At 45.7% G+C, this 26,733-nt stretch overlaps 1 protein-coding gene across 4 annotated transcripts in view; it reads right to left on the reverse strand.

Moving 5' to 3' along the window:
- PLXNA4 (plexin A4) overlaps window positions 1–26,733 on the reverse strand; it is a 460,615-nt gene that overhangs the window by 157,230 nt on the left and 276,652 nt on the right. For all 4 annotated transcript variants that reach the window (XM_075081683.1, XM_075081685.1, XM_075081687.1 and 1 more), the window contains one exon: window positions 2,204–2,304. In XM_075081683.1, the coding sequence (XP_074937784.1) occupies window positions 2,204–2,304 (101 nt within the window). The remainder of the gene's footprint in view (window positions 1–2,203; window positions 2,305–26,733) is intronic.

Here is a 26,733-nt window from a genome sequence, read left to right on the forward strand (position 1 = left end):
GGATCACCTGAGGCTGCACTGAAAACACCTTCCAAACAAGGGCTGGAAAACAGATTTCTTGACTGCCATGGAAACTACGGGGAAGGAAAACACTGGAGTGAGCTTCAATAACATTTGCCTTCCAACTGCTTCAGAAAAATCCACAGGGAATTAATCTCAGTGACCCTGCTGCAAGGTATGTAAATAAAAGGTAAATAAATCTCTTTTCCAGATAAGAAAACAAAGGTTAAGCGACCAGAGAAAGGAGGGCACAGGTATCCTGCCATCAACCAGGTCCAGACCGTGAAGCCAAACCTCCTCGTGAAAGACTCGGTCTGGACAGGGCTTTCTTGTTCTAACCGAGCTGGTGCTGCCGCCCGCACTCGTCACCAGCCATCCCATTTCTGACACTCCTTCACAATGAGCTGCTGGGAAATCTGCAGTTGTCTCTGCCCCTTTTATCTCCTTTTGGGGGATTTATTGCTGGAAATGTTGATTGCTTGTTGCCACTGACCCTGGATGGCAGGAGATGAAATATCTAGCATTGCTGTGATACAATCAATGGTCAAATTCATGCTTTCCTATACTGCTTGCATGTAGTCTGTGCTGTCCCTCCATTGACAGCAAAACATACAGTATAGGATGTTTGCAGTATAAAATAAGACAGAAACATACTATAGAGCTGTATGCCAATCGAAAGTATTCTCATCACCAGGGTGAAAGTTTCATGGGTCCATGCCTGCCAGACCACAACTCAGGACTCATTTTACAAGGTTTCCCTGAACAATTCCAGAGCCTGAGTCACTTTTTTAGACAAGCTTTGGGATGGATCACCTAGATCTGATCTGAAATTAAGCAGGCTGTTGCAACTTTTTGTGAGGGTCACACAAGCTAAAGTGCGTCCACAGATGGTTGGAATATGGTACGGATTTGTCCCCTTTTGTCCTGTTCCAGAAAGATCTAGCAAAGAGGATTGCTTCAGCTGGATCGCTGTATCCACCAGGAGATTTTGCAATGCAACAGGAAGAATTCAGAGGTAAACTCAGCAGGAGAAGACAGACACACTGCAATAGCAGGGTCCATCAGAAAAACCCTCCGTCGCTGCCAAGGACACTGTGAGACTTGGAGTGACAGCACCCTGCAGAGCCACGCTCAGCTGGAAACGTTTGGTTAGACAGATCCAATGCACTTTCCAGCCACTGTCTCTGCTGAGAGGCTCTTGGCAAATGAGACCACCCTGCCACTCATAGCCAGGAGCCCAGCCAACCTGACACCTCCCTCTCCACAGCTGTGGCAGAGGGCTCTCTGCAGGAGGGAATCACTGGCAGTGAAGGCTGCAGAGAGGAAACTTCAAGATCAATAGCATCATTAAGAAACCTACAGAAAACAAAGCCAGTGAACTAATCTCCCACTCCTGAGGTCACCTGGATCCCGTGCTCCTTGCAAGGCACTGGATAAGCCGGTACTGTAGAATAATGAAATGGTGAAATGAGGTCCCCTCTTGGCCTGTTATACCAAAGCCCAGGAATGTGGGTATAGACTAACTTGCTTTGCATCCTGGCCAGATAAGCCAAATAAGCAGTTTGGCTCATTTGTGCTCATTTGGCACAGCTGAGTCGACCCACACAAGACAAACGCTCAACGTCAGGGTCAACATTTTCCCACAGTGACCATACAAATCATAAGATCCCCTTGAAATCTAACTTGGAGTGGAACCCATGATGCTTACAGAGACCTGTTTCCTCTCTAAGGGCCATGGAGGTCATGACAAGTCTGATAGAGGAGAAGTTCAGGTCAGCAGTGGCAAGTTGGAGGTGCTGAGACAAGTGTCTGAGCCAGGCTGCCAGTCAGAGCCAAACTGTCATAAGCAATGGAAACAAGAAGGTGGTTGTCACCCAGAGAAGAGCTGCTGGAGGGTTTGATTCAAAGCACATCAGGGTGGACAGGTGCTTCCCTGGTGCAGTCAGCAGACTGTGGATCAGGTGGTTGAGGAGATCGGACCAGTCTATACCACCCTTCTCTTCCAAAAAATGCTTCTCAGTTAAACAAAGTCTCCTCCAGCAAGTCCCAGAGACCTTTCTGTCTGTACCTGGGTGACTCATTGGCTCAGCCAGGGACTGAGAGAGCATTTTGCACCTCTGCCATGTGTTACCACAGCTGTTGAGGGAAGACGGTTGGGGGAAAAGCAGGGCTGGGATGGTGGCAAACACCAGCAGGTACTTACGTGTTGTGAAGAACACACCAGCCACAGTGAGGGTCGCCTGAGCCCAAGCACTCGCTGCAGGTCTCATACTGGTTACACGACTCCACAGGCACCCGAGTGAGCTGCAGGAGGAAAGGGGACAACCTGTCAGGTTTTTCACAGGGCTCTGCAGTGCCTATAACAACTTGACGGAGGTCCCACCCTCCCTGTGCTCTTCCCCTGCTGCCTGTCCTCCCAGAGGGACATCTCTGCAGAACTTGGCAGGCCTGGGACAGACAGAGGGATGTGGCTGCAGATTGCTCCAGTGTTCAGCCTGGTGCAATCCCTGCCCAGATCAGCACTCGACTTGGGATGACCCCTGTTGATATCAGCACCCAACCTGTGACTTTCCCCTCTTTCCCATGGCTTTGACATTTTATTGCTAGATGACCTCGCTTGCACAGTTTCACAGGGAACCAGCAAATCGGGCAGGCTGTGTGCAGACTGCGGTTACCTGGTGCCTTGAGACAATTAAACAATGTGTGATCTTCTGCAATGAGTTAAACTCACAGGATCTCAATGCTCTCCCACACTCTGGTTGTGGACCCTGTTGCTTTCTGGCTCCCTGTGAGAAATGAGGCCTCAGGATGTCTTCGTCAGCCTCCCATGGCCTCCCACACCACCACTGGTCCCAGGAGAGTGTTAGCTCCACTCCCCATTGCCTGTTCACCTTTCCAACCATGAGTTGTCCCATCCCCAGAGAGGTTGCTCCAGCAGGAAAAAACCAAAGGCTTCCAGCCTGGGTATTGAACGAGCTTGCTGTCACCCTGACTTTGCAGCTCAGAAGGCATTAGAGGTGGACCTGAAACACCCATCTACTGCCAAAATACTGCATTTTATTATCTTTTTTTTTTCCCTTCTTCCTTTTTAATTAAAGTATTTCAGTCAGAGATTTCAAAGACAGAAAGGACTGCCTAGCCTGACCTCTTGTCTAACAGACCAGAGCTTTTTGATTCCTGTTAGGTTTTGTAAGCCCCTTGCTTCTTTTGAAGCCAAACATACAATTTGGGCCCAATGACCTGATAGTCTCTTTTCCATTGAATAAACTTCAGAGAGTTTCTATAATATACAGTTGATTGCCAGTGCTTTCGCCCCAGCTCATGTCAGCAGGGAGAGTTTATTTCTTCAGAAGATGTAGTGTGGTATTACCCTGATGAAACAGCGCTGAGAACTGCCAACTATAAACTGCAGAACAGTTACTCATGACAAATGACAAGGGAATATACCTGCATCCTAGTGACAATTTTTAACTTGGTGCAACATTCCAGAGAGTTTGAGCTGTGAAGTGACAGATTAAGATTCATTCTGATTACATCTGTAAATGAACCAAGAACTGGATTTTATATATAAATACATATCAGGCAAAATTCCAGCTGTTTATTAAGACCTTTTCTGTTTGTATCAGAAATTGTCTTCTTAACCCCTGTACAGGCACCCCACATGATATTGATTGTCTATGAGCAAAAGCTGAAAATCTGTATTTTTACCTCTGGCAGGTGGCAGTAGCTTTAGAAAACTTCAGATAGAAATACGATGGGATTTATTTACCATTGCACCACTGTCTGTGTCAAGTCACCCAAAGAAACCAACTGCAGTTACCTAAAGCTTTTAATGAAAAAGGGAGAATGTGAAAAAAAAAGACAACACACAAAACCCCCTTTCTCAGATTGAATCTATTGCCATGAGCATAAGAACATAATCAGGACAGACCACAGAGCAACAAAAATGGGAAGATCAAAACAGGGAGGGAGTCATTCAAACTTCTGCAAGTATCAAGAAGCTTCAAAGGTAAGGTGGCTTGGCCATGAATGCAATTGTTCCATCTTCCTTAAGCTCCGGGTCAAGAAGGTATCAACTGTTCATCAAATATAAATTGTATGCTCCAGGATTTCACCCAGTTAGACTTACGTTGCACCCAATAGTCTGTGTTGCATCCAGCTTCTGAAGACACAATTTTTTACAAAAAGATATCAAGGGCTGGAGACCTTATAATTTCATATATTCACCATTCCCACCTTTTATTTCCACCTGAGAAAAATATATTGCAAATTATTTTCCCTCGATCCCCTCTAGCTTGACCATGTCTGCACTGTGAACATCAGAATACTTGCAGAAGAGGCAGATAATTTAGTTTTGAAAGACAGTAAATCTGCCATTCCTCAATCCAGATGCAATTGACTGTGTAATCTCCACCTTGTAATTAGAAATTTGTGAACACAGTGAGATTGGCTATGCAGTTCCTATCCAAACTACCCTCAGTTTAACATATGGTGCTGTTCGATTTAGCCTCATTAGCTGTAGATAGTTTTTCGGAACCTCAGTTTCTGAGCTAGTTTACATCTGCCTTATAGAAGTGAGCCTTGGTTAAGAAGTTTAGATCAGAACATGCACTTTTCCAACACCTAGTGATGGTGGGTTTGAATGGTCTGAGTCAAAGTCCACTTGTGACTATCACATACGTACAAGAAAGAAGTGCTAGAGGACTGAAATTTGCTATTTCTTCACAAATTGTTACAAAAAGAGTAGAAAAAAGACAGTCTCTGTAGGTTTTTTTTATTAGTAGTAGTTATTATTATTTAATTAGCTGTCAAAGCACATCCAAGCTCCTTTCACAGGCAGGAGGAACCTACAGGGACTCCAGATCTTCATTGTTACAGAAACGCTTCCTTTTCAGTGTATTTAGGGCACTCGGACTGTATAGGATATAGTTTGTATGTTGTGTAGGAGCACACCTTGCCAGTGTTGCTGTCCCAGAGAGCACAGCTATGCAGGATGAGTCTGCGCCAAGCTACATCCCACACCCTGTCAAGAACACCAGAGTAGTAGGTGTCCTGTGTCACCATTTGCATTGTTATGTGTTATTCCTGCTATATGAGACCTTTTATGAGTTCACTTCAAGTAGCTTTATTGCAAAATTAATTAAAATTGTACCACGCTGATAAATGTCTTGGTCTGTAAGCGTCAGACCTTCTAATTAATAAAGGAAGAAACTACAAAAAACAAAGGAGCTGCGACTGAAAAGAAAGCCACCTAGGGGTCGTCAGCTGAAAAGAAAAAGAACATCAAGCAAATAAGACACATCAGAGGTCTTATTTTCCTTTGGAACATAAACTGTAATTAATTCAGCTCAGCTTTCCCAGTTGAAAGTTTTGAGAACTGACTGTGCCCCCTGGGAGCACTCAGCTTTTTATGCTGCCCCGAAAATATCTGAAAAAGAGAAGTCCATGCAGCCTCCCAATTACAGTGCCCTGGCATTATTCACAACGATGAAGGGACTAGACAGCACTGAAGGTTGAAATCTCCATTGTAAACCAGACTGTGATTGCTCCTTCCATCCCTTCTCCATCCTTGGAAAGCCTAATGAACTTTTCAAGGTAATTTCCCAGCCTTGGTGAGGCTCCCTACTGCTGGTCTTTCGTTGGGTGGTACCTGGATTCAGCATTCCGCAGCAAATATAACCAGGGTTTCAGCAGACAGAGGATTAACAAAAGCAAGGTGTCCTTCATTTTGGGGCACTATGAGCCAGGTTAGAGTCATTTATGTTCCTGCAGTGGTCACAGTTTAATCCATATTTTGGCCTCACTGTGCTATAGCAATATATGGATGTAAGAAGAGACTGCTGTTGTTTTAAAGGCTTATATCCCATATGTGATGAAGCACATATCCCCATTTTATCAATGAGAGCTGAAGATGAAAGTGAGGTCTCATGAAGCTGAAGTAGGTGTTGCCTAAACGTCTTTGAAGATGTGGGCTTAAAGCATCTGAGAAAGTTCATGGAAAAAGTCCAGGAAAGACCTGATTATTGAACACTAAGTTATTAAGTACAACATATTTAGACTTTGGGTTCATTGAAATATTGAAGAAATTAAGGTAAGGTTCCTGTAGATCACTGTCCACGCACCTAATGGACACCTAGGAGCTGCTGTGCTTCCAAGGCTCTGCCCACAGCAGACCAGAGGAACAGATGATCTCTGATCATCTCCAAGGTCGGCAGTATTTCTGGAGCATCCAGCCCACTACAAGATTTCCAAGATCACTGCTGTGCGGTGGAGGGTGTGAAAGACCCAGGAGCCTCACCACTAGCACCTTGCTTGAATGGGAGAGACCAAAGGGTCAGGACCTGTGTCCCTCAGGCAGCAGCATCATCTGGACTGTCCCCGACTCACAGCTATGTGGACAGAGATGCAATCCCAGAGGCAGGGTTGGACATGTGGTAAGTGAATCTGATGTTCTTCTCAAGGGCAGGAAGAAAATGATGCGCAGGTCCAGCTGCCGTAGCTGCAGCAGGTTTTGAAGAGATATTTCACTCCATCAACACATTCATTCACGTGTCCCCAAAGAAATCATTCATGAGTTTCTGGCTCACAAGGACATCTTGAAAAATTTGGCAAAATCTGCAAACTGCTGTACAGTCCAGAGCTCACCTGCTAGATATAACTTCAGGGCTTTTCACACAACACCGGGGCCGTCCTCACCTCTGATCCAGCCTAAATTCCAAACTGGAGCTTCTCCAGCTCCCAGCCCCACCTCCACCCTCTATTTCTAGTATGAATGAGTTACAGAAAGTCATTTAAAACAAAATGATTGAGGTTTTGGGATCTGATAGACAGTAACAGCTAATCCTGTTAGAAATTTGGCTCCTGCTTCTGCCATTATATATTCACAAAAGCTCCTGCTATATGCTCAGTCATAATTTTCTGGCTTCCATTTTTCACTTTTTTATTTCAATATACATTACTCTTTTTTTCCCCTTTAACTGCCAACATTGTGGTCAAAACCTGAATCATTTCTCAATCTCTGCTCTTATAATTGGATGTTAATACAGTGCCGGGATTTATTCAGTCTGATGCACTAAGTTAATTTAAATGTACAAAAAGGCATCTTAAGTAGCCAATTTCCTTCCCAACAGTCAAAAGATACATTTCCAAAACACTGAACACTGACTCTGTCAAACCGTGTGGGTTCTATGAATGCTGCTATCTTTCAAGACTCAGCCAGCCCCGAAAAACTGCAGGAAGATTAAGAGAGGAGCTTATTTGATTTCAAAGCCTTGAATAGAGTGTTCATGACAATACAGTTTATTAAATACAGCAAGGCAAAAAACACCTAAGAGACCACTGGTGGAACCAGATTCTGCACCCTTAACAGAGTCAGGGAGGATGTTCGGTCACCTGCATGGCATCCCAGGATGCCAATTTTAATTTAGCCTGGATTATGGACAAAGGGACCTCGAATTCCTCTGTCATGTTTGAGATCCGATGCTTCATCCACCCAACCTACAAACTCAGCAAAAAGCAGGAACACAGGAAAGAAAAGCCTGGGGAGCTGAAGCCTGTCTTAGTTGTACTTGTAAGAAACAGGACTCACACACGTGCATATGGCTGTAAAACTGTTGGGAGAGGAGACGTTCCTGCAGGGACAGAGATGAGGATCTGGGTTTGATTCCAGCCTGCCACTCCAGCATGGTAAGTAAATAACTTGCCAGTCCCGCTGGGGCAGGGAATGTCATTTCTCATCAGACACCCCCAACATCTTCCCCTTCTTTGTAGCACTCTTCCCAGTAAATCCATGCCTACATACTTGGAAAACTGGAGGCTTTAATTAAGGAGAGTTAATTGGAAGCAGCAGCAGCTGTCAAGGACAAATGACACAATAATTAAACTGGGGGTCAGTATCCCGCTGGTGGCAGGGTAAATTACCTGTCCAAATATACTTGTTCACAAAGGGCTTCCTACCTACAGTTGTGTGCGTGCTGCTTCTCCTCCTCTCCCCTTTGCTGCACCAAGCTGCCCTGCACACCTTTGGTGAGAGATGTCTCTACTGTGGCATTGCCAGAGTAAACCCCCAGCCACAATCACATACCACTCACACGAGCAGAAGTAAAACAAGAGTTATAGAAAGATTTGATGCCCACAGCCTCTGTGCCAGAAGCCCCAGAATCCTTAGGTAATCCTTTAGGGTAAGGTTGAGAGATGTCTGTTCCCATCAGGTCCTCTCACAATGCGATTGCTATTGGTGCTCCTACAGCAGCCCGATTTTCTCTGCACCCCTTGCAGTGCAATTCTTTTCTCCATGCCTCCCTTGGCAGGTCCCTGCTTTTACAGCTGGATCAGAAAAGACAAGGTGGGGACTTTGGGAAGGTTTCATTTCTGATCCTCCCAGTCTGTAAATCTTGCAGCTTGTGGGGAACAGCTCTGCATGGGAGGTATGCAAAGCAAGGGTTTTGCCCTCTCACCAAAGTCTGTCTGCAATATCAGAGTCTAAGTCTAAGCTAGAAATCCAGGCTCTGCTGAAGAAGAGACCTTTGGCAGGGCAGGATTTGTCTGTGCTCTGTTTTAGATGTCTACCTGGGGATGAGATAAATCACACCCTGGATGTCTCTGTCTATCCACTGAATATAAAGGAGTCTAGACAGCCAGGTCAGATGGAGACATTTACAATGTACACATTGAATACTGGGTGAGGTGAATCTCACATCAACGCCATACTAATTTTTCTGCTATTCCTTTAATCTTGCCACTGCAAACAATCCCCAAACATGTTAAGCTCTCTTCTCTTCCTAACTGTAGCACCAGAATAACCAGTCATAATACAAAACACATTTTCTCTAGTCACTGGGAGAGTGGTAGAGGAAATCCACTGTGTTACATAGCTAGAAAACTGTTCCAGGAACTCAGAAGACCTTGTGTGATGACACGGACTCTGTTTGAACAAGTGCCTTTACCATCTGCTCTGTAAATACAGCCCTCGTGCTTTGCTGCATCCAAGCTCACTCCTGCTCTGTGTTCTGGCTTTATTTACAAGGGAACAGACACTCGGGTAACAAAGATTATCTCAGTCCTTTTCTCAAAGGCTGGGCAGCTTCCCAGGTTCCCCCTTCACAACTGTTCAACCTACGCCCTGTGCTGTCCCTTCTTCAGGGAAGTCTACCACGCTGTAAAGACTCTTCTCCCAAAAGGTAATCTCCCCAGAGAAGTGGTTGGCTCGGCCACGTTGGACACCTTCAAGAGTCGGCTGGACAGGGAGCTGAGCCATCTTGTTTAGACTCTGCTCTTCCTAGAAAGGTTGGACTAGATGATCCCTGAGGTCCCTTCCAGCCTGGGATTCTGTGATTCTGTGAAAAGCATCAGTGCTGAGGACAGGCTAAGGACATGCCATCCTGCTATGAGTACAGCTGGCAACCTGGAGACTGGAGTGTGTGTCCAGAGGCTTCAGTGTTGAACCCCATTCAGCTTTCCCCCTTATTCACTCTAGGTTTTGCCTTACCAACAAAGCAAAACTCTTCCTCAGCTGGGATAGCAACAGTGTTTCCCATTGGTATGCTGATGTGCTCTCTATACAAGGCAGGAAATTTATTAGGAATCCTTGTCCCTTGTGAAAATCACAGTTCACCATCTTGGAGGCGTGGAAGGAGTGTAAAGTGATTTTACCCAAGCCTGATGAAACCAGCCACCTTCCTACCCACCCTGCAAACCATCAGCTCTGGCCAGCTTTCTCTGCCTGTATTATGCAATCTGTGTTTCTCCATGCCAGGTCCAGGTAGCTTCAGATCCCCCTTGCCTTGTTTACCGCTAAATCCTTATCCCACAGTCAAGTGTTTCAGTCTGTAAACTGTAAAATGAATGAGGTTTGGCTAAATGTTTTTGTTCAAAAGCCTTCAAAATAGAGAACCTCATGCCACAAATAATGCAGGGCCAGCCCAGGCTTAATGAGAGCTGGTGACTGTGTGGTTACTGAAGCAAGCCTGCTGAGCAAGGGATAGATCGTTACCCAGGCTTTATAAAGACTATATATAGATTTAATTGGGACCTGTAATGGAATTTATGTCACTACAATGGGCTTTCTCAAAGTCCAGCATCACTTGAAGGCTCCTGGTGGAGGTGTGAATAGTTAAAGCACACAGGGAGAAATTAATAGTTTTTTCTAATGGTGATGGCTACTTTCCAGGTCACCTTGTTCTACTGTCTTTCCAGATCTTCCAGTCTTCATCCTCAGTTATCAAGGAGCGTCCTTTTGGAGATTCACTCACCTCAGCAGCCCTCTCAGGTAGCCTATTGTGTCTCCTGGTTGTCAGCTCCCATTGATTTAATCCTATTATCACTCCAAATCCCCCCTTTACACCCTCATCATCTCCCTGGGTTAAGATGTCTTCATCGTAGTGTCCGGAGGCTCTTTGCTTCAGCTCTGTCCCCAGCCACTCTCACTCCCTCATGGATTTCTAACTCCACCACTTGATAAGCCATGTGGTTCATGAAGGATTGATCGTGTTGATCTAATTCCCTTGTGCAGGTTTATATGACCCCTACAAGCATTGTCAAGTTGCAGACATCGTGGCAGACAGAGAGTTTGAAAAATGCCCTTTTCTTCAGCTGTGATCAGACTTAAAATTCCCTGAAATAGCAGATGAAAACTGCTGTACTGGTTGGGACCAACACTCCACATATCCCAGTTGTCTTTAGCCATGGCCTTATGGCACTAAGGAAATCATAAGAACAGGGTAAGCCCACGTGGTATGTCCCCAGTAGCTGCCCAGCCTTTGGTTATTTCATTCAGGGAAACTTCTGAATCTGAAGTGTCTCTATTCTGTAACCTGAAGAGATTATTTTTTTAATTTTCTGGTTTATCTTTGAAATCACATTGACTTTTTGCATCCACAGTACGCTTTAGCAGGGAGTTTCACAGTTCCAGAGCCCACTACTTCAAGGAATCACCTCCTCTGGTTTGTTCAGGACTTAATTTTCAACAGTTTAATTTCATGCCCTGTAATTCTTGTATTTGCAGAAGTGGTGAACTGCCACTTCCTATCCATCCCCTTCTGCCGTTCATAATTTCACCAATCCTAACCACACACCCCAGCTCACCTCTTCCCAAGCTGAGGAGTTCCTGCTTCTTCAGTCACACCCCACATGGAAACCACTTCATACCTCTGATTATCCTAGTTCCTGTCTCTCTTTTGACCATTTACCCTTGTTAGCCAAATGCTGGGCAAAAGGAGGGGCTACCTGGTAGCCTAGGTCATGTCTTTATGCCTTCTCCACGTTCTCATCCCTGGACTCTCAAGCACTGACCACATCATCAAAACCTATTAAGCTACTGCCTTTAACAGGGTGCCACCTCTCAGCTTGAGGCATGTATGACCATGCCTATCCTTCAGGCTCATCTCAGCTGAAAAAGAAAACACATCAGCTTAAACTGTGATTGAGACTGCTTATCACAGGCTCAGCGAATGGCAGGTAACTCGTAAAGCTGTGTGCACCCAATTGCTTTTAGCGATGTGAGCATACAGCGGTACTGAGCTTCGTGCATCTCCCCGGAGGACAGGCTTCTCCTTGGCATGAAAACGGGCATTTGCTTTGCTCCCAGATACCCCCAACATACCCGACCCCCACTTCATCTTCTCCCCTCTCATCACTGCCTTCTCTCCTTTTATAAGTCATTCTCCATGCAGTGCCATCAAATCTCAGCTGACATGAGCTCCGCAGCCAGGCACAGGCAACATCAGTTGGAGTGATAGCATCAGCTGAAGAGTTATGAGGTCATGCCGGTTAATCTGCAAACCAAAATCTTGAGATCTGAGGGAGGGAGAGCCATGATAAGCTTTGCTTGCAGTTGATCCTGAGCTGCAACAAACATACACTAACCCAACCTAGAGACACGAAATTGGGACTTTCCAGGGCTATTACAATACCTCTGCCTCCCCAGAGCATTCACCACCAGTGGTGGTACTGAGTGTTTCAGTCAAGAGTTAACCAAGATCCAGGGATAAAATGTGAAACAGGCTCTTCCTGAGCCTTTAAATATATATCTCTGTTTATTAAATGAGAGAAAACCAGGCAGCGCTTACTCCTCAGCTGACGCCTGTGAGAGCTCAGAGCGTTCTCAAGGTTTGGGTGGTAATTGGTGCTGCCAAAAAGACAACGACCAGGCAGAGATGCAGGCAACTATTTTGGGGCATATCTATTTGCCTTTGGATATCTCTGTTGTTTGTTTCAGCGTGGAATAAGTGAGAAGAAGTTCCTGGCAAAGCCCAGCTCCCTCTCTGCAGCACTAATTCGTGGACGGCTTGAGATGCGGAATTCCTACTGAGTGCAATGAGGGTTGCTCCATCCCAGCCCCCAGCACCCATATTTCAGTGGATTAAGTGCATAACCGAATGCAGAAAGCACTACACATGTTTTCCCAGCTTTGCCAGACATTCATCTTGCCATAAAATGAAAGTTCAAGGACATTTAATTCAAGGATCATATAAATGCATAGCATTTAAGGTCAGAAGGGACCATTAGATCATCTGTTCTCACCTCCTGTACATCACAGGCCACTAAATTTCTCCCATCTACCCTTGTACTGAACCAAATAATCTGGTTTTAGCGAAAGCATGTTGCCTAGAAAGACCTCCCATTTCAACGTAAAGATACCAAGAAATGGAGAATCCTCCATTTCACGCACAGTTTGTTACAGTAGTTAATCACTCACACCATAAAACTCTTGGTGCATGCCTTACTTTTCACAGGAATTCATCTGCCTTTGGCTTCCAACCACCGATTCTTGTTCTGTTTTTCTTCTCTAGATTGAAGAGCCCTTTAAGAAAGTTGTTTTCACCCCATGAAGATGCACAGATGTGCGAATCAAGCCATTCCTCAATACTCCTGATAAATTAATAGACTGAGATTCTTTCAGTCCCTTTGAAGAAATCTTCCTGCACCCTACAAATATTTTCTGTGGGTCTTTAGTGCTCTTTTTCCTGTCTCTCAGTGCTCTTTTACAAACGAAGACTCCAGAGCTGACTGCAGAGCATGACTACTACTCGCCCACTCTTCTGCATTCCTCCAAGGATGCAGGATGGTATCAGCTTGCTTCTGCTACAGGCTAGACCAGGAGAAACCCTTTGCAAGGGTGTAAAGAAACGACCTGCTCATCCATTTCAGTCATTGCTTTCTAGGACATGCCTCCCACTTTCCAGCCTGACCTACATTCCTTCTTATGAGACAGAGAAGTTTGCCTTTGTTTTGTTTGAGTGAGCCAAAGTCACCCAGCCGCTCCATCCTCGTCATCGTTAATGCTGAGCTAATCATTGCACCACCGAATATTTTATCCACAGGATTTAATATCAAATTCCTGCTCATTCATGAAAATTTTCAATAGCTTTGGACCCAGTATTGAACCCTGGAGAATACTACTAGGAAAACCCTCAGGCTCTTTGAGAGCTGCCAAGTATTAAGCCATTTCAGAGATGTTCTTTTGCTATTTGTAGCTTTTTTTTTTTTTTTTAATGGGAACAGGCTGTGGTGTTCACTCAAGTGCTCTGCAGAAAGGTAAGGACAGGGCACCCACACAATAGAACTTCATTTCCTCAAAGAATGGAAAATGTCTTATTTTTCATAAAAAAATACGCTACCCAAGTGCCATTTGGCTCAATTCAGGAGTAAGCATCAGGAGCTTCAGACTTATCCAGGGACTTTACTACGTAATAGTACTGCTTCTAGCCACCATGAATCACTAAAGCAGGGGTCTCACTGATGCACCTAAATTATCAATATATTCTCTAGGATATTTGATATAGAGCATTTCAGGTCTCAGGTGTGCGGTCACCCTCAAAGGGGCCGTGCACTATCCAGTGTCTGTGTATTGTGGCTTTACACCTGTCTAAAATGCCTTGGTGAATAGCCTGAAGTTAAATAGGATCAGCCTGGGCACCTGAAACCTGTGGGGCTGTTAGGAGGTACAGTCGCTGAGGTTGAGATGATCCCCAAAGTTGTGGTTGCCCTGCGACTGCAGGCTCTGCAGCGGTGCAGCAGCATTGATACAGATGGTTTTGCTGGCATCCAAAGGCATGCATGGGTCATCCTTTCTCCTGCCTGCTGGTGATAACTCTGAATTCAGGCCTTTGTATGGATCCTACGCTTGTGCAACATCACACAAGGTGCTTCATTCCTCCAATCAGTTTCTCTTCCCCTTGCGCTCCTGTAATTTTTTCATATTTTTCTCCAGCCAAAGCAGAAGGCTGAGACTCCCACTGTGCCTTTCTTTTTATGGAAAACATACACAGTGCCCAGATTTCTTGGGGAAAAACAGCTGGCATGAAGATCTGTATAGAAACAGGACTTTTGTCCCTGATTTAAGGGTTTCAACACTTCCCGATACCTCTTCGGTACTGTATGAAACAGCAAGATCTCATTTCAGCTCCTTCCTGCCAGGTATTAAACTCACAAAAGCTGCTGCAGAGCAGGAGCACTGCCCGAGGGGGGCAACAACCAGGTCTGGCAGGGGGTGACAGTGTTGGACAACTGCAAGATGAACACTGCCAGCTGGCCTGTGCTTAAAGCACGAAGACCCAAAGGACCCCAGAAAGCCTTTGCCAACTCCATCCAGGTGGTTCCCAAACTGGCATCTTGAAAGAGAGCGGGATTAACCCATCGAAGCTCCTTAAAGGAGCCCTCCACCTCGAAGATCAAAGCCGTGCTGGCTCCACGTGTCTTATTACAGCTACCTCCCTTGTGGGCATCCCTTACAAAAGCCTGCAATCTGATTTGGACTGGGGAATTTGCTCGGGTGCATTTCACAGTGCACACCACTCCATTTTAAAAAAAAAAAAAACCACAACAAAAACAACCAAAACAAAAAACAAACCAAAACAAAAAACAAACCAAAAATACCCTTTTGTCTCCGGCCGCAAAGAAGAAGGGAGGCCTGTTTGGCATGTAAGGCAAAGGGAAAGAAATGAGAGCAAGCAGCCGGGCCAGGGCCTTGGAGAACTCCTCTGAAACAAGCCATGCCATGCAGCTCAAAGGACTCACCCCTCCTGGCCACCTCCAGCAGTCGGGACAGTGAAGCCCCCTCGGTCCCAAGGCAGCCCCAGCACCTCCCGGCAGGGCTGGCTCACATGCACGCCGCGCATTTCGAGCCACACTCGTGCCTCTTGGCAGGACACCGCTGACCCTCCTGAACCCTTTTATCCAGGTCTCACCCGCATCCCCAAAAGAAGGCAGTGGCTTCAAAGAGTTTGGAGCCTCCTTGCACAGCTCAATGCATCTGACCTCCCTGCCACGGTAGCAGTAGCAGCGACCTCCTCACTGCTCCTCTTCACTCTTCCTTTTCTCCAGCTAATTCAAACGTGTGCACAAAAGGGCCAGCGCTCTTCACCTGCGGTCCTCAGAGCCATTCAGGAAGGGGACAGGGAACAAAAACCATCAGGATTAGAAGAAAGTCAGGCATAGCAGTGAAGTGGCTGTCCCAAGGTCAGCCTTTACGAGCATGAGAATCGACACCAGTTTTATTAAAGCAATCTAGCCACTGTCTAAATACTGCTGTGGCCACGTGTCTCTTTGTTTAAGAAAAGGTTGACCCTTTGATGCGTAGACTGGTCAAAGTGGAGCGAAGCTGAGGTAGCTGAAATCCCCTCTCCTGAGGCCTGTGCACTGGATCCGGCCTCCTCTCAGCCACGACAGGCTCACGGCACCCATCGGATCAGCAGAGGAGACCAGAGGTATTGACTACCCAGCACCACGCTCCCTCACGCATGCAGACACGTGTGGGCACGCTCCCACGCACGCACACATGCGACCTTGGCAGCCAGCTAACGGCATCTGCAAGTGCTGGCAGATTTATACCGTACAGAAAGGGTCTGTGGGGAACACTTTTTTATTTACCGGATTCCATTTCACACCGGTGAACCGTAAAATTATAACTACAGCTTTTCTTCGCCTTTTACCGATCTATGATATCTGTCTGTCTGTCTCTTACCTGTCCGCACACATGCAATGCTGCAGCAATAATGTACGTTCTGAAGGAACAATAGCATCTCTGCTTCCTGAGGATTACAGCCAGCCTCTTCCAGAAGCAGCAATCCCTGCCCCTGGTTTATTAACCGAGCAGCAGGCGTTGAGAAAAACCCTCACCCGCACAATCAGGAGAGTGGTTTTCTCAGCATTTATGGAGAGCAGGAATTTAGGAACATATAATAAAACCAGAGGACAGCTGAGGATCAGTTTCAAATCTCACCAAAATAATAGTTGAGGAGGAGAGTTTCCTTCCAGTTGCCTGGGATTTTACCTGATGAGAGCCATATATCTCCTACTTTAACTTCTTAACATAAATGAGTTATAATATTACCTTTTTTTGCCTCACGTTTTAGAACAGCACAAGAGCTCATGTCCCTGTTCTCCAAAGGATATGCAGATTTTATAGGTATCTGTCCCAAGAGGATTGAAGGAAAAGTGGTGTTTTGTACTTATTTCTTGTTTCAGCCATTGCTCCTGAATCAGCGTCTCCAAACATCCTTCCCTGCTTGGAGATCTTCTTTATACTTTTAGAGACAGAAATAGTCTGTGAAGGGGGGAAGCCCAGCCAGGTGGGAGCCCAGCTCAAGGCTCTCCCTGGCCAGAGACCCATCTCTGCACAAGTTATTTAATCTCCAAATCACTTCATCGAGCCAAAGCATCTCTGAAAGGGACGTAAACACCATCCAGGACTATTTCTCTCCATTGCTTATGAAGGGAGGTGGGATGAATCTGGAACATGATTTTTTTCCGCATGGACAGCAATGCACATCTGCAGCTCACGAGGATGTCGTGAAGCTCCGGGACTAGGGGTATCGCCTGGCGCTAATGGTGGATGTTTAGAAAGGCATGTACCAAATCCCTGGAAACATCTAGCTTAGACAGCTTGTTTTCCTAAAAGATATGCAGTATTGCTGAGCTCGGGCTCAGAGCAGACATCCCCCTGGGGAGTCCTGTGACCTGAGTTATGCGGATCGCATTAGGCAACCGTGCTGGTCTCTTTTGGCTTTCAAGTCTATGAATTTTTAAGTAGTCATCAAATAGTTTCAATGATAATGGTCAGCCTGGGCCAAAAAGAGCTTAGCTAGGCATACAGACCTTATGTGAAGTGAAAACTTCATTTTATTATTGTTGCTTTGTTGTTATTGTTATCATCGTCGTCGTTGTTGTTATTATTATTGCAGATGGTTTTCGTCTTGCTGAGCTTTAAGCTACGTTCTCCCTATCAGGCTATAGATTTCAGAAGACCAGTTGCCTGACGCAGCGACCAGGCCTATAACGGGACTGCTACCGTAGTCGCCAGATTCGCAAGACAAGTGCGAATCGCTGCTTCTAGATCAGCCACGCAGGCAGTGGAGATGACGTTCATCGTCGCCCTAAATGTGTTTTGTTTTGTGCTGATGTATGAATGCTTCAGCAGTTAGTCTGCTGTGTAAGGGTCCCCTTTTCCACATATTTTTCCTGAGGTTTTCTAGTGGAGCTTTTGTGAACTAGAGACAGTATAGGTTTTAAAGACAATTCACAGTGAAATGGCCATTCCAGCACCTTCAGACATTAGTGCAAGAATCTGAATTTTCCACTTTTTTGCAGCCCATTACAGATTTAGTGCATCTGTGATACTGGCAGGGTTGCAAAAGAGGAGAATGTAGACCGGTGGCATAAGAGGTATTTACCAAGATGAGATTAATTGACTTCCCACCTGATTAGACCATGTATCAGGACTTCAAAAAAGTCCCTGATCCTCTCCACCTGATTTGCTCCAAGATATTGGAGAGATGTCCTGGAAAACAGCGATATTTATAAACAAAAGAAATGAAGAAACATGCAAAAAGGAACATGTCAACAAGGCTTCGGACAGAGGACTGATCTTCCAAAACCCTAGCTCTGATGGCCATCCAGAAGAAGTCCATACAACCAAAACCAAGTCACATCCTCCACTGCCTGCTCTCCCCCAAGTGCAGTGTGTTAATGAGAACAGCGCAAGAGGGATTTTCACCGCTACTTCCAGCTACCGCACTAAGATGTCTGGAAGATGATGAAAGCCAACAAAGTCATTATCTCCTTGCCATTTTAAGTGGTGTTCCTTTTCCATTCTTCTCTTTTTTTCATTATTGAAAATTTTGCTATTTTCCATTAGTAATTCCTCACTAAGAAGAATGCTAAACATTCTTATATAAACAATTATGGAAAAGGGCTGTGTATTTAAATGCCCTATAGTATCAGTGAGACTATCACTGGTAGTTCCCACTACTTGACCTCTTCTGAATTCCTAAATTTGAATTCAGATTATCCAATTAAAATTTATCAAAATCATTCTTTTTCAACGAAAAATTAGATTAATTCAACAGTTTGCCCCAAAACAATGTCTGTTTTGTGCAGAAATCTTAATCCTTTCATAAAAGAATCTGAAGCATTACATTTCTATGACTCGTAATAGGTCTGACTGCAGTAAAATTCCATTTTGACAGAGTATTTAGTCATAGTTTAGCATTAGCTTCTCCATTGCCTTGGCTTTGTTTGTGAATTTTTTTTTATTTTTCGTACAATTTGTCAAGCAGAAGTTGATGTATGGCTCTTCTTGAAAAGGATAGCGTGGAGACCAATTAGTCAACATAGAAACTGGCAAATTCCTCCTAATATGACTGCATGACTACCACAAAATGGCAGCTAAATAAAGATCTATCTAGCTTTTAAAAATATTAACCTTTTTGTTGACACAGCCATTTTTCAGAAGGTTTTTTCTTTGGCTGACAAGACGGATAGAGCAAAAAGCAGAGCTAAAGACTACCAGCTACCCCATCATCACACAGGGGTGCTTTTAAGCATAAAGACTCACTAAGAAACCATTTTGGCAAAATAACTGAGATTAAAGCAGGAGTTTGAAGTTTGGTTTGTAGAAAATGCTTCCTTAATTACTTAGCAATTGTCAGACTTACTGAAACCTAATATCCACCCCTCTCTGTCTCCTATTGCTGCTGTCAAGTTGAGCCAGATGTTTCGTAAAAGGTGCAAGCATCCTACAAAAGGCAGGGCCTTGTATTTGGTAACTCTGTGTTCTCTAATACCTAGAGACTGCTTTACAATCTGAAGAACTGCAGTTAAGACTTCTAAACTTCTAGGTTAATTTATTTTTTTTAATTAAAAATCATATTAAAGCACTAAGCTCAAACTTTTTTTTTTCATATCTACCTTTGCTTGCAAATGCATCTCCATGGAAGCTGTTTAGAATGAGAGCTTGAGGGGAAAAAAATAAATAACCACCTTATTCATTGTCCTGGGGAGATTCTCTCCCGCAATGCACCTGTGGAGTCACCGCCAGTGCCCACTGCAAGGACTGAACTGCACGACAGGTTGTGGTCGGGGCTGGCTGGGAAAGTGCCAGCAGAAGAAACTTCCATGGGGAGATGCTGGTTCACTGAATTCAATTCATCGAGCACTGACAGATTGCAATGAGCTGTTATTAGGCTCAGCACATCAGAGAGGGAGCAGAAAACTTCCAGTAATTTGCAAGTTGTGCACCTGAACTTAGAAATGCTGAGCTGGTTTTGGAGCAGAAAGAATAATCTTTTCCAAATAAACCTTTCCCCAGAAAGGAATTAAAGTATCAGGTGTTATGCTCAAAATACCTGTGGCAGCATTTTATCTGGGAGAGTTGCAGGGGTAGAAGGTGAGCAGGAACTCAGACCCAACGCACTGAAGATAAAAGGTCTGAGACAGAACGGACTTCAGCAGCTCATCATTTGGATAAACATATATTGTCGATAAGCATTAATAACCCATTAACGAGCAGAAATCTGGGAGGTCTATCTGCAGCACCAGCTATTCTGTTACTGCTTGGGAAATCATTGCCTCTCTTATAACAGACCACTGGAAGCCAAGACAGGTTCATATTTTCAGTGGCAAAAACGGTAATTGAGGATAATTAATTTTCATCCTCCGTAAATTCAGGAGGCAAGGAGAAGAAAAGGTGAGATTGAGAGATGCTCTTCAAACTGGCCACCAAAGGGAAGGAAATTAAAACAACATCTACTGGTAGTCAGACAAGAAGTCCCAAGCTTGGTAAACAAAGCTGAATTCCCAGAGCATCCTTTAGCTCCTCTAGCTGCCAGCTGTTGATAAGCTCAGGACAAAACCCACAGACAATCTACTGGGAACCGAGCGGGGTTGGAGTGCAATTCCACCTTTAACAAACTGGTTTTCATTTTTACCTTTTCCTCTTTGCTTTCCCCAGGTCCCTGCAATCACTGTTTCTTTGTCTGGCAGGACTGGAAATTCAACTCTCCGTGGCCGTGCTTGTGTTGTAGGAGCTCACCTCATCTGTGGGAGCTCGGGCTGGGGGACACGCTAACCACATGCACTCTGCAAACCAGTCCTGCATGTAAAACACCACTCTGGCATATCCTACAGCTGTAAAGTGAGGGCAATGTCCTCTTCCAGGGACAGAGTGCAACAGAAAACATTAAGCTAATAAGGCACCGTTGCCACTGGGGCAAGTGACCTATTAGTTTCCATTAAAAATGCCTGGCTGTTTCAGGGGCAGGCTTTAACAGCTCATCTGCAGGAAGGAGCTGGGGAGGACAGGAGATTGGATCATATGAAAGAAGCAGGTCTATCAAATGGTGCTCTGAAGGCGCTGTGCAGCCTGATAACTCTGATTTTATCTACTGACAACTCTGAGAGGCTAAAGAAAATCTCTGTGCTCACCTCTCTCCGGTTCCCCTGGTGGGGTTGCAGGTTTATATGCAGCACCAAGAAGAGAATAAACCAATTCCTGCATAGGCGGTTTGTCAAGGGAATAAACAGACTGGCAAGGAAAATGAAGCAGCAGAGGTGGGTAGCTTATATGAAATGCAAGGAGTCCATCTCTGCCTCCTGAAGCCCTGAGCCATGGGTTACTGGAAATAGCATATCGCTGATTTCTGTGTCTTTCGAAGCTCTCTGCTACCTGTTCATCACTGACCCTTATCAGACAAAGTTTTCTGGGCTGGAGGCCTCTCAGTCTGGCCATTGCGGCCGGGCCAGGCAGGCTGTACACAGTCCATCTCTGTGCCACTGAACAGACCAGCAGCTGGAGACTTAAAGCTGAAAAAATGGTACAACAAGGGACGGGAGTGGACGAGAGGGAAGGCAAAGTCAGCATTGGAGATGGATTAGAAGTTTTACAGAAAATTTGTCAGGCAACTTTGCATCGTAGAATTGCCTTGATAGGCAGGACCAGACACCTCTGTCAGAGATGGCCCCATCTCAGTGGGAAGCTCCTCTGTTACATGGTAAGGGGAAGCGATGGCATGAAGACATTTGTCTGTGGAAGATGTGTGCCCGGGGACCCAGCAAGAGCAGGCTTCCATCACCAGCATTGCCTTTTCCCCAGAACACTACAGGTGATCATCTCTGTGTCATAGTTCAGGGTCACTTCATTTCCATTATGAACCTCATTTTCAGGAGGCCATAATTCACATATTTTACACTGTATGTAGCCGGGAAAGAGACAGAATTTTTTTTTTAAAAAAAAGCCCTACAAAACAAACAAAAATCCAACAAACTCACAAAAAAAACCCACTGCAAAAAAAAAAAACACACAGAAGAAGAACAACAACGATGGCTCCAGCGATCCTAAACTTGTTTCTCCAACATGAAGGCTGGTTTGGGGAGGCATCATTTAATTCTTTCTAGAGGTTAAAATCCTAGGCCTCAAGAGGAGGTATTTGCTAGCGAAGCTGTTCTGCTCTTATTTTTTTTTTAGCTAAACTTTAAGGAAAGGCTGAAGATTGCAAATGTGATATTTGGCTAGGAAGGATTCCAGCATGAGGAATCACCACTCTTCCTCTTTGTTTTAAAAGACCAGTCTATTTAAGGTTCAAAAGCATATGTTGCTCCCCGCTTAAATTCCATCCCTTTCGTTGCCTGGCTGCAAGCGAGAGGATGCCACTTTTCTTCATCTGGCTCAAAACCATCGTGTTGCTAGATTGTACATCACGGATTATTCACTAAATCTTGGTTATGTGACGATGTGACATCTCAACAGAACTCCCTGCCAGTGCTGTGTGAAAATATTCTCCACTGATCCCACCATCAAAGACAGAGTCATTTGCATGTGAAATTGCTGCTGTCTTTGAAAACAGAAAAAGGGCAAGCAAATAAACCTCCGCCAACACTGCTCCCTCCTCTGATGTTGCCTGTTACCTGCTAGTGTCCTCTAAATTTGCATCCACCTTTCCAGGTCAGGTGTATTATGTCTTGGACCCGCTGGGTCTGAAAAAATCCCAGACTTTGATGGCAAGTCCCTCACGGTCTGGGGTGTGAGAGACCCATTTCGTTGCTCCTTATACCGCCTTACTGACAGTAAGGTCCTCAGCACAAAGCCCCTCATCCTTTGTTCAAAGGTCCCCAGACCTTAATTAAGTCCCGTCCCTCCCTGTGCTCATATTCATACCAGAAGCAGGGCTACTACTGGGGGTAGGACTTGTACTACTTCATTTCTCACCCATTCTTAATCAAAAAGAGGGTTCAGCCGACAAGTGGACCTTAATGGCAACAAAAGCCTTCCTTCAGTGCTACCTTGGTGCAGCTAGCCAAACTCCACCAGCTTTGGAGGCAACAAGCGCGCAACCGAGTGAAGTCTTAAGTAATAATATTTTAGCAGTTCTCAGATGACACAGGAGCACGGCAAAAATGTCAAACCTAACACCATTATTCAAAAATAGGAGCATGTGATTAGACAAGCAATTATACACCGAGTAGCTTAACATAAATTGTGGGTAAAAATATCAGAAACAATTTTTCAGGATTTAGTAAGGGAGCACCTTGTAAAGCATAATTGGATTAGAGGAGACAGCCAGCATGGATTTACAAGCAGGAGGTCTTTTGCTTAACTAACTTGTTGGAGTTCTTTGAAGCTACAGTATTACTGCCAAGGTAGGCAAGGGAAATGTAATAGATGTTATGCACTTAGATTTCCCAAAAGCAATTGGTGAGGTTGTACAGTGAGATTATCGGCTAATGGAAGAAGTTGTGCTGTAAAAGCGGGCCGGCTTAGAAAAATGGCTCAGAAGCAGAAAACAGCCAGTGCGTGGGCTGGCTTGCCATGTTCATTCTCAACCTCAAAAGTGAGTTATTTAAGTGCTTGGCCTGGGGAAGAAGGAGGTGGAGGGATTCAGGCTTGGAGATCCCTTCTGCTCAGATCTCAGAGAGCTCCCAGCCTCTCGCAACGTGGAAATCTCTCACAAGAGCTCGGTTATTAGCCCCGAGGATGAGAACAGCCCAAGGAGATCATTCCTCCTCCAGAAAAGGGTGCAATTCAAGGCACCCCGGCTGCACAGGCCGTGCGATCGGCCACCTTAAGGCTGCTTGCAGAAGGGAAACAGAACTTTGTTTGGAAAACCGAACAAGTGAGGAAACTGAGGCAGAAGCAGGAAGGAAAATGTGCTTGATTTCAGCCAAATCGGTGCCAAAAGGAGCGCAGACCCCCCAGGGCCAGGTTTTGCCCTCTGGCTCATGCTGCCACAGAGCACGTGCAAAGCAGAGGAATTTGTGTGCGTGTGTAGGGTGAGCACAGCCAGCCTCAGCACCACAACACCTACATTTGTCGCGGGGAGAAGCCACCCTCACAGGGAAAGGGGAGAGGTTTGGGGAGAGGTGGGTGCATCAAGGAGCGGGCAGATGGGGTGCTGGCAGCTGGCACAGAGCCCTCCAGCAGGCAGATGCTGTGCTTTCAGCCCCACATCTGCAGCCAGTGCACTAATTTTTGTGGATTTACGTCAAAAGCAGACTAAGGAGAAGACCTGAGTGGCCGGATTCATATCACAGTCCCTGAAGCTCTACAAAGAAGCCAGTTGCTCCTTCTGTTTCTTTTCCACATCATGTCTCAGTAGAAAGCAACATTTTGCTCCCAGCTCCGGCTGCTTTTCTTGGCTGCCCTTGGAGCCGCCAGAGCCGATAACGTTGGAATCTGGGTTCAGTGCGGCTCCCCTGCCATCCAGCAACAATGGTGACTGGGTCGGGGATCTGCAGTTTCCAGGCACCGTGCAAGGCTTTTGTTGGATGCCCTGCCGACCCCCGCTCCAGCTCGCAGACCGCCGGCCGCCCGCCCCCATAATCTCATCCTGCCTCTCTCCTCCGCCAGCACTGTGGCTGTCATCCACACCACTCCTCCTGGCACCCCCGTTCCCTTATTTCCCCCTCCCACCCCCCCAGACCATGACCCAGGTTTGTTATGGATCAGTGTATTTACAAAGCTTAAGCTGAAAATCAATTTTAATTACCAAAATTAGATTGCCATATCAATAAATCACTGGGGACCTCTCAGAGACACAGACAGAAGGTTGCACCTGGAAGTGGAGGGAGGGAGAGATAATGACTCATTTTCCCATCGGGCCCCTCCCTGCATTCACTGGACAATATTCATCAACATCGTTATCTTTTGTATTATTGAGGGCATAAAAGGGAGTTGAATGGAACTGGAGTCAGTTTTAAACAAACAGCGTTGGCTGAAACTTGATTTACCAGTGAGCTCCTGAAAAGAGCTTTTATTCTTTATATTTAGGGTAGTGGTGAGGAAAGTGGCTGGAAAACCTTTCATGGTGTTCCCTTCATTAGAGTAAATGACAGATCAAACTGTGTCCTGGAAAGCTAACTAACCCTCCGCAGCTGGAATGAAAGGAGACTAGAGAGAGCATCATTCTTCCTATTGCAACAAGCCTACCTAAATATATGATTATTCATCGCCATTATTACTAAAGGCACTCTTATTTGGACGTGTGCTACTTCAGAGAGCTCAATGGTTTGGGTCTGGGAAGACTCACGGTAATAGCACAGTGCCCTATGTCTTCTTTCCGCCCTTGGGTCAAAGGGCTTGCCATGAACTCCAACATTTTTCAAGACAGGCTCAAAGTCAGAAGAGGGAAGAGGCTGCAACCCAGATGGCAGTGGCCTGCACGATGAGGTCTGAGCAGGTGCCTGCTCTGGATGCTGGAGGTACAGTGAGTAGGGAAGGCATCTTCAGGCTCTGAAAGGCAGAGACAAGACACCCCTCTGCCTTAGCCAGCACTCACGGCAAGAAATAGGATTTCTTAGGTTTCAGACCATCGAAATGGCTGCTGGCCTGGGTAAGTCCACCTGCTCTCTGCTCCCTCCAGCTCTGCCAGACTAGACAGAGGGTGTTGATCAAGTCAAAAGCAGGGGAGAAGTTGTGTCAGGTCTAAATTGGCATACTCCACTGCAAAACAGCCAGGCAGCTCCACTGTGCCCAATGCTATCAGCTGCAGAATCATAACCCGCTCCCCAGCAGACGGTGGGGCAGAGATATGTGGATATCCCAGTTTAGGGACAAGACGCCAACAACAGGACATATCCTTAAGTACAGCTGGGTACTGATGGCCATCACTGAGCGCCGGTGCCAGATCCAAAAGGTACTTGGCTTCTGCACTGTGATGAATAAACCTTTTTTTTTTCAGAACAAATCCAAGCCCTACCAAATGCCAAACTTCAGGCACTCTGGGAGAGGCCACCATAGTCCAGTCAAGCCCTATCTGACAGGTATTGAGTCTCCATCATGTCCAGATCCACAAAGGGACGTAGAGGGTCGCTACCGCTGACATCAGAGGGAAGAAAAAGCTTAAATAATCCAGCCCACAGCAAAAAAGCCATGATCACACAGACTATCTGAGATAGAAACAAGTATTAGACTCTGCTCTTGTCAACCCCAGACCCTTTCCCTGGGCACCACATGGGACATGGGACTGAGCCCTTTGAGAATCTACCCCTTTCATTATTGCTGAGCCAAACCCTGGGGATTTATGCATATCTGCCCCTCCTGAGGAAAGTCTAATTCAAATAAAAGCCTAGCTTTTGTCTCTTTTTCTGATGCAAAACTGCCAAGGGCTTATGCCAGGGACTTTCTATGTCTCCCCTTGCAAACCTCGACCAAGTCTCACAAGACCAAGCGTGAGAGACTGGTAAAAAATTGTCTTTGGCAAGTTATCCAAAAGCACCTAGGAACAGACACACAGTGTCTTAAAAATCAAAGTTGTTCTCCCTTGGTCTCGTTCCTCTCTGGTTAATATATCAGGCAGGGTTCAAATGAGCAGCCTTTGCAAGTAAATGGTAACCCTCACCTTTGCCCACTAGGGGAAAGATCCAGAAGGAATGTATAGAGCAGTTCAAAAAAGAGAGAGGTGAGAGATGGTGACTCTGGGAACAAGATATAGCCCAGAGACTTCCTGCATCCTGGACCCAGTAGCTGTACCCAAACCTAGGGGAGTCAGCCCAAATCAGACTCAGATGTAGGAAACAAAGCACCGTCCATTGCCAGTGAAGAAAAAGAGCTCCCTTGGCAGTCAACAGAGATACTCCTTGCAAAGATACCTCTTTTATCTCCCTGATACATTATGAGCACCCAGATGAATACCAGGAGATGCTGCCAGAGACACAGGGTCAGCAAGGGACGAGCCAGACCTTCCCACTGGAGGTGATAACAGCTCCTTGCTGGAGCTCTGGCAGCTTTTTCTAGTGCTAAACCCTCAGGAGTTATTAGATGTGATAACTTCCCCCTCACAGTCCATCTATTCAAGCTGTGTCTTCCCCTGTTCATTCTGTGTCTATAACACACAGTTGACCCCTCGGTGGGTGAAGTTTCCAGGAACTGCAACCTCAGAAGGCCAACTTAGTTCTCTGCTGCTGTAAGGCACAAGGTGTTTGACCAGCTGGCTCTCCGTTTGGAAGAGGACCCTGTGCAGGCCC

The sequence above is a fragment of the Phalacrocorax aristotelis genome, chromosome 1 (genome assembly GCF_949628215.1).
Source record: "Phalacrocorax aristotelis chromosome 1, bGulAri2.1, whole genome shotgun sequence".
Taxonomy (NCBI): Eukaryota; Metazoa; Chordata; class Aves; order Suliformes; family Phalacrocoracidae; genus Phalacrocorax; species Phalacrocorax aristotelis.